The 17,365-nt window shown below is 42.2% G+C and overlaps 1 protein-coding gene across 6 annotated transcripts in view; it reads right to left on the bottom strand.

Moving 5' to 3' along the window:
* Positions 1-16,178, bottom strand: part of gtf2h4 (general transcription factor IIH, polypeptide 4) — a 46,597-nt gene extending 30,419 nt beyond the window's left edge. For 3 of the 6 annotated variants that reach the window (XM_061834457.1, XM_061834545.1, XM_061834275.1), the window contains exons 1-4: positions 15,709-16,140; positions 15,540-15,644; positions 13,853-13,984; positions 8,704-8,889 (exon numbers count right to left, since the gene is read on the bottom strand). In XM_061834457.1, coding sequence (XP_061690441.1) covers positions 8,704-8,889; positions 13,853-13,984; positions 15,540-15,644; positions 15,709-15,824 — 539 coding nt within the window. In that variant the 5' untranslated portion in view covers positions 15,825-16,140. Of the gene's footprint in view, positions 1-8,703; positions 8,890-13,852; positions 13,985-15,539; positions 15,645-15,708 lie in introns of all 6 variants that reach the window. The other 3 variants (XM_061834631.1, XM_061834363.1, XM_061834183.1) reach the window with 2 other exon arrangements.
* Positions 16,179-17,365: the final 1,187 nt, after the last annotated feature.

Raw genomic sequence — 17,365 nt, forward strand, 5'->3', positions numbered from 1 at the left:
TTCTTGACTGGAGAGCCTGCGTGCTTCCACTCCATGGGCTGCCATTTGGACTCAGTTTCATAATGCCAAACCCATCTCTGATCACCTTCTTTAGAAACTCATCATCATCTTTCTCATAGTGGAAGAGAGAGCGCTGGGACAACTCGAGCCTCTGCTGTTTGTGCTCTGGAGTAAGCATCTTTGGCACCCACCGGGAGCTGACCTTGGAGTACCAAGGTCATCATGGACAATTTTGTGTGCTGTTCCAACAGATACAGTGCCTTGGGAAAGTATTTGGCCCCCTTGAACTTTTCAACCTTTTACCACATTTCAGGATTCTAACATAAAGATAAAGATATAAAATTACATTTTTTGTAACAAATAAAAACCTGAAAAGTGGGGCATGCAGTATTATTCGGCCCCTTGTATTAATACTTTGTAGCGGCACCTTTTGCTGCAATTACAGCTACAAGTCGCTTAGGGTATGTTTCTATCAGTTTTGCACATTGAGAGATTGAAATTCTTGCCTATAGTTCCTTGCAAAACAGCTCGAGCTCAGTGAGGTTGGATTGAGAGTGTTTGTGAACAGCAGTCTTCAGCTCTGCTTCTCGATTGGATTCAGGTCTGGACTTTGACTTGCCCATTCTAACACCTGGATACATTTATTTGTGAACCATTCCATTGTAGATTTGGCTTTATTAACATTCAACGAGAGTTTTTATGGATATCTTTGAGAAATGGCTTTCTTCTTGCCACTCTTCCATAAAGGCCAGATTTGTGCACTGTACGACTGATTGTTGTCGTATGGACAGACTTTCCCACCTCAGCTGTAGATCTCTGGAGTTCATCCAGAGAGATCATGGGCCCCTTGGCTAAATCTCTGATCAGTCTTTTCCTTGTTCAAGGTGAAGGTTTAGAGGGATGGCCGGGTCTTGGTAGATTTGCAGTGGTCTGATACTCCTTCCATTTCGATATGATTGCTTGCACAGTGTTCCTTGAAACCTTTTTGTATACAAAACCGACTTTGAATTTCTCCACAACAGTATCTCGGACCTGCCTGGTGTGTTCCTTGGTCTTCATGATGCTCTATGCACTTTAAATAGAACCAGTGCATGTGTGGAGTGAGTTTGCTGCACTTAAAGTAAAGGCTCCAAATAATATTGCATGTCCCACTTTTCAGGTTTTTATTTGCTCAGAGCAGCGGTGAGATGTACCGTTGGTGTGTCAGAAAAATTTAAGGTAGAGGTGGGACTGCATCAGGGTTCCACGCTGAGCCCCTTTCTGTTTGCAGGAGTAATGGATAGGCTGATGAGGTTAGACTGGATTCCCCATGGACCATGATGTTCGCAGATATTATGATCTGCAGTGAAAGCAGGGAACAGGTGGAGGAACAGTTAGAAAGATTGAGGCACGCACTGGAAAGGAGAGGAATGAAGATTAGCCGTAGTAAAACAGAATATATGCGCGTGAATGAGAGGGGCGGAGGAGGAAGAGTGAAGCTCCAGGGAGACGAGATAGCGAAGGTGGACGACTTCAAATACTTGGGGTCAACAATACAGAGCAATGGAGAGTGTGGTAAGGAAGTGAAGAAACGGGTCCAAGCCGGGTGGAACAGTTGGCGGAAGGTGACTGGTGTTCTGTGTGACAGGAGAGTATCCGCCAGGATGAAGGGCAAAATTTATAAAACAGTGGTGAGGCCGGCCACGATGTACGGACTAGAGACGGTGGCCCTGAAGAAACAACAGGAAGCAGAACTTGGGGTAGCAGAAATGAAGATGTTGAGGTTCTCGCTTGGTGTGAACAGGTTGGATAGGATTAGAAATGAGCTCCTTAGAGGGACAGCCAAAGTTGAATGTTTTGGAGACAGGGTTAGAGAGAGCAGACTTCGATGGTTTGGACATGTTCAGAGGCGAGAGTGTGAGTTTATCTGTCAAAGGGTGCTGAGGATGGAGCTGCAAGGCAGAACGAGAGGAAGACCAAAGAAAAGGTTGATGGATGTTGTGAGGGAGGACACGAGGACAGTGGGTGTTAGAGAGGAGTATACACGAGATCGGCTTGAATGGGAAAAGATGACACGCTGTGGCGACCCCTAACGGGACAAGCCGAAAGAAAAATGAGAATTTTTCCAATAAATTTCGTTCTACTTCACGATTGTGTCCCACTTGTTGATTCTTGACAAAAAAGTTTAATTTCATATCTTTATGTTTGTAGCCTGAAATGTGGGTAAAGGTTGAAAAGTTCAAGGGGGCTGAATACTTTCACAAGGCACAATAATATCAAAGTCCTTGCAATTTCATCCATCCCTTCTGTCAGACTGAATGAGGTCATTGATTCGATCACCACACGACACCTCACTTCTGTAGGCCTCCGAGGCTTGTCTTCATCCTCAACACTGCTCCGTACTTCTTTAAAAAAAAATTGCCCACCTGTAGACATTTCTTCAACTGAAACATCGGTACACTAAACAGTTGACATTCTATGAATTTCAACTGGTTTTTACCCTCCAGCACCCTCTGCCGCTCAAAGACCTGTTAGTGCGCCTTTAAAACTCCACCTCCACTCCATGTATTATTCTGAATACGATGCACCTGTGTGAGGTCGTTAGCTGCATAAAGACACGTGTTTACCTCATACAATCAGTAAGACTCAAACTTGTAACATGGCCAAGACCAAAGAGGTGTCCAATGACACCAGAGACAAAATTGTACAACTCCACATTGCTGAAAAGGGCTACAGAGAAATTGTCAAGCGGCTTGGTGAATAAAGCTCCACTGTTGGAGCAATTATTAGAAAATGGAAGAAGCTAAACATGATGGTCAATCTCAATCAGAGTAGAGCTCCATGCAAGATATCACCTCACGGGGTCTCAATGATCCTCAGAAAGGTGAGGAATCAGCCCAGGAATACATGACTGGACTTGGTCAATGACCTGAATAGTGCTGGGACCACAGTTTCCAAGGTGACTGTTGGTAATACACAAAGACATTATGGTTTGAAATCATGCATGGCATGGAAGGTTCCCCTGCTTAAACCAGGACATGTCAAGGCCCGTCTTAAGTTTGTCAATGACCATTTGGATGATACAGAGGAGTCATAGGAGAAAGTTTTGCAGTCAGATGAGACCAAAGTGGAACTTTTTGGTCATAATTCCACTAACCGTGTTTGGAGGAAGACGAATGATGAGTTCCATTCCAAGAACACCATCCTTATTGTGAAGCATGGGGGTGGGAGCATCAGGATTTGGGGGTGTTTTTCTGCAGATGGGACAGGACAACTGCACCGTATTAAGGGGAGGATGACCACGGCCAAGTATTGTGAGATTTTGGGGAAGAACCTCTTTCCCTCAGTCAGAGTATTTAAGATGGGTCAGGCCTGGGTCTTTCAACATGACAATGACCCGAAGCACACAGCCAGGAAAACCAAGGAGTGGCTCCGTAAGAACCATATCGAGGTTCTGGCGTGGCCTAGCCAGTCTCCAGACCTAAACCCAATAGAAAATTTTTGGAGGGTGCTGAAATTCTATGTTTCTCAGCGAAAGCCCAGAAACCTGTCTGATCTAGAGAAGATCTGTGTGGAGGAGTGGGCCAAAATCCCTCCTGCATTGCGTGCAAACCTGGGGAACAACTACGGGAAATGTTTGACCTCTGTAATTGCAAACCAAGGCTACTGTACCAAATATTAACACCGGTTTTCTCAGGTGTTAAAATACTTATTTGCAGCTGTATCACACAAAAAAATCATTAAAAAAAAAAAAAAAAAATCATACATTGTGGTTTCTGGATTTTTTTTTTTATAAATTCTCTCTCTCACAGTAGACATGCACATACGATGAAAATGTCAGACCTCTCCATGATTTCTAAGTGGGGGAACTTGCAAAATAGGGTCGAATACTTATTTTCTTCACTGTAGTAGCACAGTGATTCAGCTGGTAAAGCGTTGGCCTAACAGTTCTGAGGACCCGGGTTTGATCCCAGCCCTGCCTGTGTGGAGTTTGCATGTTCTCCCCGTGCCTGAGTGGGTTTTCTTCAGGTACTCCGTTTTCCTCCCACATCCCAAAAACATGAAACATTAATTGGACACTCTAGATTGCCCCTAGTTCTGATTGTGAGTGCGGCTGTTTGTCTCGATGTGCCCTGCAATCAACTGGCAACAAGTTCAGGGTGTACTTTGCCTCCTGCCTGTTGACAGCTGGGATAGGCTCCAGCACTCCCTGCGACCCTTGTGAGGATAAGCAGCAAAGAAAATGGGTGGATGGACACACACACACACACACACACACACACACACACACACACACACACACATGGAGTTCTCGGTTTAAGAGGGTCTCAACCTAAAACGATGACTTTACGAGACTCGAGTCTTTTCCGCCATTATGGCCCCAGCATCATAGTGTTTCTTCTTAGTTCTTGCATATGGCTTATCAGTGTTTGTGAGATGGGAGTTTATTTGCCCTTTTCGCCCAGCTTTTTACACATTATGGCCCATAAGAAGAAAGGTGGAGGGGTCTCTTTGGACGGTGGAACTGAAGCTTAACATTTAAAAAAAAAATAAAAACAGAGAAAGGATTAACAAACGGAGAAAGGATTAACACTGATGGACATGATAGACAAAGACTTGGGCTTCAGTCGGATGACTGTGGCAATTATTATTCAGGACAAAGCCCACATTTTAACGCACGTGAAGGGTTTCATCTCAATGACGGATACAGTCATCACGAAGCAACTTTTTTTGTGAAGAAGAAAAAAACTAAGCAACGTTCTTCGATCGTTGCCGAGATGGAAAGATTACTTACGTTATGGATCGAGGATCCAAATCAATGTAGGCTTAGTATCAGCCTCATGTTCATTAAGGGAAAAGGCACGGCATATTTTCCAAACTTTGAAAAGCAGAAAGGAGAAGATGCCGAGGCGAAATTTCCCATTTGCAACAGCTACCTGCACTTGCTTGCTTAACAATAGCTGACGGCAGCCTGACTTCATTCTTGACCATCCCAGCCTTCCCTGCATAATAATAAGTCGTCTCCTTCTTCTTTTCCTTTCGGCTTGTCCCGTTAGGGGTCGCCACAGCGTGTCATCTTTTTCCATCTCAGCCCATCTTGTGAATCTTCTTCTCTTACACCCACAGTCCTCATGTCTTCCCTCACAACATCCATCAAACTTTTCTTTGGTCTTCCTCTTCCCCGTTTGCCTGACAGCGGTATCCTCAGCACCCTTCTACCAATATACTCACTCTTTCGCCTCTGAACATGTCCAAACCATCGAAGTGTCTCGAATCTTGTCTCCAAAACATCCAACTTTGGCTGTGCCTCTAATGAGCTCATTTCTATCCCTATTCAACCTGCTCACTCCGAGAGAGAACCTCAACATCTTCATTTCTGCCGCCTCCAGTTCTGCTTCCTGTTGTCTCTTCAGTACCACAGTCTCTAATCCGTACATCATGGCCGGCCTCACCACTGTTTTATAAACTATGCCTTTCATCCTCGCAGAGACTCTTCTGTCACGTAACACATCAGACACCTTCCACCAGCTGTTCCAAACTGCTTGGACCAGTTTCTTCACTTCCTTACCACACTGATCATGGATCACTGGAATGTTGACCCCAAATATTTGAAGTCATCCATCCTTGCTATCTCTTCTTCCTGTAGTCTCACTCTTCCCCCTCCACCACCCTCGTTCACACATATTCTGTTTTACTTCGGCTAATCTTCATTCCTCTCCTTTCCAGTGAATCTTTGTAATTGTTCCTCCACCTGCTCCCTGCTTTCACTGCATATCACAATATCATCTGTGAACATCATGATCCAAGGGAATTCCAGTCTAACCTCATCTGTCAGCTGATTACCACATTACCACAACAAACAGAAAGGGGCTCAAAGCTGATCCCTGATGCAATCTCAACTTCACCTCAAATTCTTCCGCAACGCCTACGGCACACCTCACCATTGTCCACTGCTATCACACATGTCCTGTACTATTCTAACATATTTCTCCGCCACACCAGACTTACACATGCAGTACCACAGTTCCTCTCTTGGTACTCGATCCACAAAGATACAATGCAGCTTCTTCTGAGCTCCTTCTCCACTAGCATCCCCAAGGCAAATAATGCATCTGTGGTACTCTTTCTAGACATGAAACCATAACTGTTGGTCACAGATACTTACTTCTGTCCTGAGTCTCATCTCCCCTACTCTTTTCCATAACTTCATTGTGTGGCTCATCAACTTTATTCCTCTATAGTTGGCACAGCTCTGCAAGTCCCCTTTGTTCTTAAAAATGGGAACTAGCACACTTTTCCTCCATTCTTCAGGCATCTTCTCGCCCGCTAGTATTCTGTTGAATAAGTTGCTCAAAAACTCCACATCCACCTCTCCAAATTGCTTCCATCCTCCACCAGTATGTCATCGGGACCAACTGCCTATCCATTTTTCATCCTTTGAAGTGCCTTTCAAACTTCCCCCTTGCTCATCATTGCCATTTCCTGGTCCTTCACACTTGCCTCTTCTATTCTTCCTCACTTTCTTCATTCATCAACTTCTCAAAGTATTCTTTCCATCTATTCAGCACACTTCTGGCACCAGTCAACACATTTCCATCTCTATCCTTAATCACCCTTATCAGCTGCACATCTTTCCCATCTCTATCCCTCTGTCTGGCCAACCTGTAGAGATCCTTTTCTACTTCTTTTGTGTCCAACCTGGTGCACATGTCATCATATATCTCTTGTTTAGCCTTTGCCACCTCTACCTTTGCCCTACGTCGCATCACAATGTATTGCTTTCGCCTCTCCTCAGTCCTCTCACTGTCCCATTTCTTCTTCGCTAATCTCTTTCCTTGTATGACTTCCTGTATTTTGGGGTTCCACCACCAGGTCTCCTTCTCCCCTTTCCAACCAGAAAACACACCAAGTACTCTCCTGCCTGTCCCTCTGATCACCGTGGGTCCAGTCTTCCGGGACCTCCTCCTATCCATCGAGAGCCTGTCTCACCTCTTTCCGGAAGGCCGCACAGCATTTTTCCTGTCTCAGCTTTCACCACATGGTTCTCTGCTCTACCTTTGTCTTCTTAATTTTCCTACCCACCACCAGAGTCGTCCTACACACCACCATCCTGTGTTGTTGAGCTGCACTCTCCCCTACCACTACTTTGCAGTCAGTAACCTCCTTCATATTACATCACCTGAACAAAATATAATCCAGCTGGGTGCTTCTACTTCCGCTCTTGTCGCTCACTCTATGTTCCTGCCTCTTCTGGAAAAAAAATGTTTACTACTGCCATTTCCATTCTTTATGCAAACTCCACCACCATCTGTCCCTCAAAGTTACTTTCCTGGATGCCATAGTGACCCATCACGTATTTTTGTTTTTTTAGATGGAGTACCAACACTTATCTATTTCTGAGTCGCTTATCATCACGAGGGTCGAGGGGAGTGCTGGAGCCTATCCCAGTTGTCAACGGGGAGGAGGAAGGGTACACCCTGAACTGGTTGCCAGCTAATCGCAGGGCACAGAGAGACAAACGGCCTCACTCACAATCACCCTCGGGCAATTTAGAGTGTTGCATGTTTTTGGGATGTGGGGGGGAAATGTAGTGCCTCACACAGGCACGGGGAGTACATGAAAACTCCACACAGGTGGGGCCGGGATTGAACTCGGGTCCTCTGACACTCTAAATTGCTCACAGGTGTGATTGTGAGTGGAACTGTTTCTGTCCCCATGTGCCCTGCAATTGGCTGGCAACCAGTTCAGGGTGTACCCTGCCTCCTGCCCGTTGACAGATGGGATAGGCTCCAGCACTCCTGCAACCCTTGTGAGGATAAGTAGCTCAGAAAATGGATGGATCTATAGATACAGACACACACACACACACACACACCACACACACTAGAAGATGGTAGTAGCCAAAATAGAAAAAAAAAAAAAATCACGTTTTGTAAATGTAAGCCACCACCAACAGAAATGTCTCTTGTTCTTTGTTCTTGTTGCTATGTTGTTCCTTGTTCTTTGTTTTGAATGTCGTACCAGGCAGCACTGACTGCTGGAGATTCCTCGTGTGTTTTTTAACACGTGGCTATTAAAGCTGATTCTGATCTACAGGTTATGAAAAAGCTGTACACTTTCATTCCAATATGACAAGGGTACGTATGACTGCATATATATACACAGTTGTGCTCATAAATTTACATACCCTGGCAGAATTTGTGAAATACTGTTTTTTTATATAACTCGACAATTTTTTTTTGGTATCGTTTGTTTTATGATCATGCTTTTCTGAAATGCTTTACAAGTTGAATTTGAATTCCTTTCAAATAAAATGAATTTCAGCTGGCCTTTCACGTTTTTTCCCCCAAGACTTGTACTCCAGTTTGCAAATTCTGCCTGGGTAATTTAACATGAGCGCAACTGTTTTCTCGTTTACGAAATAAATTTAGGGCTGTGAATTTCAACATAAGAGCAAGTAAATAAAGTATTCTGTGTTCAAATAAAGTGTTTAAATTCAGAACAATTCTTCGAAAAAACAGACTTCATGTTTTTCTCATATGGGTAGAAAATCATACATTGCAATACGGAGGCTGAAGGATTTTCTAGAATTTTGATGTCAACTTTTGTCAACGTGTGCGTATTAAATGATACATGGAAAATTGCAGTACCGGTTCCTGGGAAGCAGTAATGTCCTGGCTAAATGAAAGAAGTCTTTTACAACATCAACAGGTCTCAATCTACCTTTTCATGAGCCCTGCTTGAGTCAGCAGTTGAGCCAGGTCCTGACTTACAGCAGCACTGGGAGACCCCACCATGAAGTGCAGGATAACTTCCCAGCGCTCCATGGCATAACGGTCCAGACTCTCTATGTCGCGAGCATGCCGGTCAGGCCCCAGGCTGCTGCGTTCGTCTGCCCATGCTCGACCCCTGTACAATGAAACACATTTTAGCTTCTGTCTGAGACTTAGATAACTTTTCTACACGTGGGCCAACTTGTTGGAACATTGCCATTAAAGAATGAAAACCCCACAAAGGTCAAAGGAAAAAAATTAAAACAAAGGACAAAAAAACCTAATGAAATTAATCAAACAAGTGTACTTGTAATAAGACCTTTTTGAACAAATTGATTTATTATAGAACAGCTGAATAGGTATTAAACACCTCACCATTTTTCTCACTAGATTTTCTTCCAAAGTTGCTATAGAGCTCGTACAACTACGTCATAAAATCACGTGCATTTTGCTTACCTCGCCATATTGCCGGTCAAGCTAACCATTGCTCAATGCTAAGTCAGTTGGAGATGACACGGAAATATGTCTTGTAGCACAACGCCCAGAGTCTTGTCCGATACCGTCAGACATTTATTTAGAAGGTGAGAACAAACGACGGTATGTGGAAAAATTAGATAAACTCGGCATAGAGGACCCGTATTTAATGCCGAAATCGACCTTTTCGCCGTTAAGAAATTGGACTGTTAATTCACTTTCGCTAGTTTTGGACAACTGGATATACACATGGATCTGGTGAGTAAAGTCATTGGGATTTACACGGAAAAGTTTGAAAGCGTATAAAAGTCTGTACACATATAAATACTTTGTTGTTGGATCTGTTCTCATCAGGAATAAATCCCACATAGTGATGGTTTTGACGGCTTGTGAACGTGGAAGTGTGTTCGGCGACATGTTAACCTTTGTCGGAATCCATCGATCTTTTCAGCTAGTATTCAATAGAAATACCAATATTTAAATGACCCCTGGTTTTACCAAACTTGCATTCATTACCTATGATCGAAAAAAAGACGACGGCTGACACCTCGTGAACGCGTAAGTGTGTCTGGCGACACGTTAACATTTGCCGGAATCCATCGATCTTTTCAGCTAGTATTCAATACAAATACCAATATTGAAATAAATTACACCTGGTTTTACACAAACTTGCATTCATTAACTATGATCGAAAAAAAGACGACGGTTGACGGCTTGTGAACACGGAAGTGTGTTCGGTGGCACGTTAACCTTTGCCGGAATCCATCAATCTTTTCAGCTAGTATTCACTACAAATACCAATATTGAAATAAATGATCCCTGGTTTTACACAAACTTGCATTAATTAACCATGATTAAAAAATAAAAAAATAAAAGAGGACGAAGTCATCTTCGTGGAACGTATATGGAAGCGATTGCGGTCACAACCTCCGTAAACCTCTGCGACAGACAGTTTTTTTTATCTCAAATGAGCCAATTTAGCATGATAAATACTTTTTGGTAATTTGAGATTGAGAATAATAATTCCTACTTGAAATGAAGCGATCACTACACAGGCGTGTGTGTATTTTGGTTGGAAACCATTCATCATGCTTAATTGCCGAAATCCATCGATATTTTCTGGTCTTTTCAGCTTGTATTCCATAGAATGCTCTCTTATCTTATCTAATATTTGTGTCGTCTGTTGTGACAACCAACAGCACAACAGGACTCAGGTATTGTAAATATTTTCCTCTTGTTCAATGTCTCCTACAATGTCGAGCAGCTCTGTTTGACTGGCTATATGGCGCCATGAATTGGTGACATAACGTGCACAAGCTCTATTTACCTTTGAATTTCACAAGTTGGGAACAACCAAGTAATCCATACATACAAAGAAAGTAGAACAAATAAGATCAGAAATTGTGATATGACACAGGCAAAAGTACATTAATAAAGGGAGATGCAAAAAGGTATGGAAAGCCAAGACAACACAATAATCAAACAGCAATCCAACCACTTGGTAGGGCAAATGAATATCAGCTAGTTCAGTCCAAATTGATGGCTAGTTAGGGTTAGACAATGTATGAGTAAGAGATACCACACATACTACATGATCAGTAAGAGCTTGGGTCAGGTATTGCTTGAATTGGAGCGATTCTGGTTCTAATTCCAATTCCTTATTCCGATTGTCAGTTCTTTTAGGGGGCTGAGTCAAAAAGGTTTGCATGTTTAAAATAAATTGTGTCCAAGTTAAAGACATCGCTTTTCTGAGCAGCATATACAAAAATGAATATTTTACTTTAGGTTCTTTATAACCAATATCAATAACAAACCAATGAACTAAAAGGCAAAGTGTGTTGAACTAACGCAATTGACTTAATATTCATTTATGTTTCAGCTAAAAAATAAATATAGCATTGTTAAAATTCTTATTTGGGACAGTTTCATCATGTCAAATATGTGCAAGTTTTAACTTGACTTTTTCTTTTAAGCTCGTAGCCTTGCATTGTGAATTTTACTCAGTATTTTGGCACAAAAAATAAACATCACAAAGCAACGGTGATTTTTTTTTTTTAATTCATGGAACCAAATGATATAAAAAGCTGATTCCTTTCCCTACCCACCGAGGAGGCATAAGGTTAGTTTTTGTGATACTGTAGGACAACATTCATATGAATTTTGTACAAATTGTGATGTGAAGTTTTAGCCTATTAAGGTTTTTATTTTTGGTTTCTTTGTTTATTATCTGGTCATCGGTGCTTTAGTTCGTTTGGGGAGAAAAACGCAAGCACCCATTTACCTTTGCTGTCTCAATGTTGCGCAGACATTTTATTGTCAGTCAACCAGTTGACAGAGTTGACGTCACAGAAGCTGCGCACGGTGTAGGCTGAGGCTCGGAGTGTCTTAAGACCCTATACTATGTGAAAGCCTCCTTTGCACAATATAATATTATTGCAACAGAGGCCACTAGTCATTAATTGTAACAGTTAAGACACAAAACACAAGAATGGGCTTGGTTTCAGGTGTATAGCTCAGCTTGTAGATGTTCCACAGAGCAAGGCTGGGGCCATAATATGCAAGTGGAATGACAATCCTCCCACTATAAATTTTACTTCATCAGGTGCTCTCAAGATTTCTGACAGAGGAATCCAAAGAAGAAATAAAAGACTTGTCTAAGAGCTAAGGACCACCTATGGATATCTTTGAGGAAAAAAAAAAAAGACCTGGAATTAGCAGGTGCTGTTGTCACAAAGATAACAGTGTGGAATGTAATCCAGTACCATGGCCTGTATGCATACTCACCACGCAAGACCCAATTGCTGAAAGAGGAAAAAAAACGGTGGTCAAAGCTCGTTTGAAAATTTCTGAAGAACATTTTTGCTGTCAGGCAGTTAAATACTGGAAGAAGTCAGTCTGGTCCAGGGGTGGGTGACCGTTTAAATCCGGCCTGGCAAAGATTGGTCCAGAATTGCCAAAATCGGACCAAAATAATGACTACATTCATTGGACCTTATCTGTAATGCCGAATGATTCCACCAGATTGCACTGTAATGCCAACTAGTTTCAGCAGGTGGTAGGTCCAGTGATGAGTTGAGTTGACTTTGGCTGTTCTGTTTTTACACTACTTCTGCTCTGAACACTTCAACCACCAGCAGTGGACCAAATGAACAACAGTAAATGCAGAGCTGTGATTCTGCCATTTTATGAAACAAGTGAAGTACTGCATTTATTTCTCTGACAGAATAACCAGATGTTTTTTTTTTCAGTAAAGCACAGCTGTATGCGGCTGACACAGATTCATTTCGCAAATATTTGCAAGCATTTAAGTAAAAAGAAAAAAAAATAAATCACAAAACTTCCTGATAGGGATTGGGGTGATTGGTGAATCTACAACACAGTGATGAGGCAATACCTTGAATGTGTAAAGAAATGCATAATTTCACAATCGTCAGACTATTTTTGTTTTCCTTTGAAAAATGCGTATTTTTTGTGACTTTTTAAATTGACTAATACAATTTTAACTAGCGTGTTAAGTGCACGATGCATTGTGGGTCATCCCAACGTGCGTTGTCATAGATCAAGCATGGAAGTTAAGGACTGTCTCACTGAAGGATTTACATACATATCTTAAATAATATTGACAATGAAAAGTAAGAAAGTTCAATTTCAATGTAGTCTAGACCATGAGCTGGTTTAACGCACTGCACAGCTGACCTCACGTAAGTAAATGCTTCTCCCCAATTTTCAATCAGTTTGATAGTTAAACTGTTGTGTTATCTTGTCACTTTTCCTTGCTATTCACATTAAAATTACGGTGGTGGGAGCAATGGTGTGTGTATGTGTTTGTATGCCATCAGCATCAAACAGCCACTAACTAACGAAGAGTTTTGAGTGAGGTTAACTGGGAATAGTGTACTGTTCTGTGTAGTCATGTCAATTCTGCACAAAGTTGCTGGTTTAACGGCAATATTTAATTTATTGGTTCACGTTGATGTAACTTGTGTGGTGTACATCATCAAGTCAGTGGGATAATGTTTTGTTTTGTCTTTGTAGTGGATAAGTGATATTTCTGCCACTTGGCAGCTGCTGTTCTGTGAATTGCCGCAGCAAAACTAACACCAGACTTTGATGCGCTGGCAAAAAAAAGTGATGAACAAAATAACACTGCTTACATTAAAAGTAAATTAAGTGTTAACACTACAATAGATTGTTTTGTTGTTTATTTTTCCTAAGGAAGCATCTGTTTGTTACCTGGGCTGCCAGTCAAATTTTCAAAGTCAATGTGGCCCATGAGCCAAAAAGTTTGCCCAGAGTGACTCTTCAATCCGTGTTCAGCGAAACTTACTGTAACATAAAATGATGCACAGGTGTTCCACATTTTATTTCGAGCTCAAAAGAAAAAAAATGACGGGGTCCAGCTCAAAAAAAGAAAAAAAAAAAAACAGATGAAGGCTGCCCAAAGTTTGGCATGGACAAATGGAAAACAAAACTAAAAGTTTGCTTTTTACACCCTGAATCTTGATTGAATTTTTATAAATAAAGTAAAATATATACTGCATGAATTAGTTCTTTAAAAAGACTGAGTGACGACAGAGCAAAGATATTGAGAGAGGAGGTTGTGATGAAATGGGGAGCAGACGTACCCGCCGAGCAGCGCTATCCTCAGGTTGTCTTTGAACACTGGATTCAGGATATATCCCTGCAGACCACCCTGTAGCTGCTGACTGTGCCAAAGGCGGAGTCCTGCTAGCACAGCTACGCATTCATCATGATCCCTGTGGAATGAGGGTGGTACAAGTGGTGATTAAGGAGCTGGAGACAGCAAAATAAAAGTTATTCAAATTTGCTAAAATTTACTTCAGTTTTTTTTTCCAGGTAGGGGCATCTTTGAAAAAAGTGACCTTAAAACCACTAGGCACTTTTCACTTTACTTTTATGCACTTCAATTGCCCCCAATATGACAGCATAACCTTCCTTACATTACTATTCAAAACATGCAGAGATTCCATTGTCAATCTTAATTCATCGTAAATAAGCGTCATGAAATGATCGGAAAATCTTTTATGTTGTAGTAACTGCCTTAAAAAGTCGAGAGCTGCTCAGCTCAACAACATTAAAAGGATTAGAATTCCAATAAATCTTGGGGGGGGGGGCAATCTTTGATGTACTTGAGAACCAGCCTCCCAAAACACTTCATAATGACAGCTGTGGGGCAACAGGGTGAAAGGCGTTGAGGCTAGTCAAGGATTTCTTTTTGGGAATGATTGTTGTAGATTTCAAGCAATTGGGGATGACTGCGTGAGGGGTTGAAGATCTTCCAGAAGGCGCTGTACAGCTGGTGGGCACATGTTCTGAGCACCCCTCCTGGTACTAAGAACAATCCACGTGTGAGCTCAGCGGTCTTGCTAATTCATCTGGAATCTTGTGTTTCTGGTGAATGCCGTTTGAAACTGCTATTTTGTGTTGGGATCCAAAATCCAAATGTTCCTGGTGGGTCTAGCAGTGTCGTGCTGAGGCGTACATGAACAAAGTGCCCAAAAAACAAAGACAAAACACAAATACAAGAATTAATAGGGAGAGTCTTAAGACATTGCGTGCAGGCGGGCTGCCATCATTGACATCATTTGTCCGTCATTCAAGCAACTGTCTAAATTTTGTGGATAAATTGGGACACTGGGAGTGCTGGATTCTATCCCAGCTGACTTCAGGGAGAAAGCCAGACTACACCCTAAAAGGATTTTGATTTAGTCGCAGGGGACATTATCGACACAGTCACAAAGTAGGAACTGAACTCACAGTACCGGGACCAAATTCAGAAGAGTGTACCACTAAATCATCGGTAACTTCAGCACATATACCATTTTTTTGTAATTCCTGCATCATTCAAGTGATTTGGATGTAAAAATCGAATTAATCCTACAGAACCCATGGGGTCACAATTTTAAAAGAGGATTTGGATGTCTAGGGTTCACGAGGGTTAAAATTGAATTAACACACATTGTTTTCACTAGTTTAATTTAAATACAATGTGGTCTAGGGCCAAAACGATGGGAATTGCATCCATCTCCCAATACTTATGGACCTGACTCCTAGTTCCACTTCTTGTGCTTATGCTTTATTTTATGTTGCCTCCTATGAGGCTGCCTGGTGAACATCATCATCATACAAGAGATTAGCATAGCACAATCAAAGTAAATGTTTAGTTATCAGGTCAGAGCACGTCTGCGCCCAACACCCGAATGCAAGATGAATTATGAAAGACTGTACAGTACATGAAAACGTAGGTATCAGCTGCAATAATGGCTTTAAACGCCATGAAATGTAACTCACTTCTTGCTTTCTTTATTCACCCATAATGCCACTGCTGCCTGTGGAAGAGGCTGATCCAAGAATAGCATTCGCATCACATAGTTTTTGGCTAGACAAGGCAGCTCCCTAGGGATTTTAAAAACATAACGTTAAATATTTATTTCCAGGAGCGAATATAACGTCGTTTTACCTATAGACAGCGAGACATGTTGCTGGGTGATTGTACAGTCTGTCCAAAATCTCTGGACTCAGCTCTCTGAGGTATTCATGCAAGTTCTTGCACTGCAGCTGGACACGAAGCTTCATTTTCTAGTCAACAACTTCTATTAAATGGCACATTAAATATTAGCACAAAATGGTAACAACTCCACTGCAATAGCTTCGTCGGAACCAATGGGTGCGATCGTCGCAATAACAAAACTGAACACTGCTTTAATTGTCTCACGTATTCAAGAAGCTTTATTCACCAAAAAGAAAAAAACCCTCAAACTCTAAGTATACCACAACTACCGCGTAGTTACAATTGGACTAATTGCTGGCATCATTTGACGGCCATTTACCGGTTCATGTGTCTTCTTCATGTTTCGGGCAAAAGTGACTGGTCGCTACTGGGTCATGTGACAGTCTTCGTGCGCTCTTATTGGGTTGTCATCCTTCTTCTCAATCATGGACAACTCAAATAATGCATTACTGCTGCCTAGCGGCAAATTTAAGGACTGCAGTCGCAGGCAAAGGTCGGTGGTATCATGTGGCAAGTTTATCCCATGAGAGACATATTCTTACAGTGTCCATTTTAAATGATCTTCTTTTCCTTTCGGCTTGTCCCGTTAGGGGTCGCCGCAGCGTATCATCTTTTTCCATTTGGGCCAATCTCCTGCATCTTCCTCTCTAACACTAACTACCCTCATGTCTTCCCTCACAACATCCATCAACCTTCCTTCCTCTCATTCTTTTACCTGGCAGCTCCATCCTCAGAACTTTTCTACCAATATAATCACTCTCTCGCCTCCGGACATGCTCTCTCGAACCTTGTCTCCAAAACATCCAACTTTGGCTGTCTCTCTAATGAGCTCATTTCTAATGCTATCCAACCTGCTCACTCTTACAGAGAACCTCAGCATCTTCATTTCTGCCACCTCCAGTACTGCTTCCTGTTGTCTCTTCAGTGCCACGGACTCTAATCCATACATCAAGGCCGGCCTAACCACTGTTTTATAAACTTTGCCCTTCATCCTAGCAGAGACTCCTTCTGTCATACAACACACCAGACACCTTCCTCCAACTGTTCCAGCCTGTTGGACCCGTTTCTTCACTTCCTTACCACACTCACCATTGCTCTGGATTGTTGACCCCAAATATTAGAAGTCATCCACCCTTGCTATTTCTTCTCCCTGGAGCCTCACTCTTCCATCACTTCTCTCATCCACATAGATTGATTCTGTTTTACTTTTAATGTTCATTCTTCTCCTTTCCAGTGCATGCATCTTTCTAACTGTTCCTCCACCTGATCCCTGCTTTCACTGCATATCACAATGTCATCTGAAAACATCATGGTCCAAGGTGATTCCACTCCAACCTCATCTGTGTGCCTAACCACAGCAAACAGGAAGGGGCTCAGAGCTGATCACGGATGCAGTCCCACCTCTACCTTAAATTCTTCTGTCATATCTACAGCATACCTCACCACTGGGCTGCTGCCCTCATACATGTCCTGTACTCTTCTGACACATTTCTTCGTCACACCTGACTTATGCATGCAGTACCACAGTTCCTCTCTTGGTATTCTGTCATAGGCTTTCTCTAGATCCACAAAGACACAATGTAGCTCCTTATGACAGTCTCTGTAT

Source organism: Syngnathoides biaculeatus, chromosome 1 (genome assembly GCF_019802595.1).
Source record: "Syngnathoides biaculeatus isolate LvHL_M chromosome 1, ASM1980259v1, whole genome shotgun sequence".
NCBI lineage: Eukaryota > Metazoa > Chordata > Actinopteri > Syngnathiformes > Syngnathidae > Syngnathoides > Syngnathoides biaculeatus.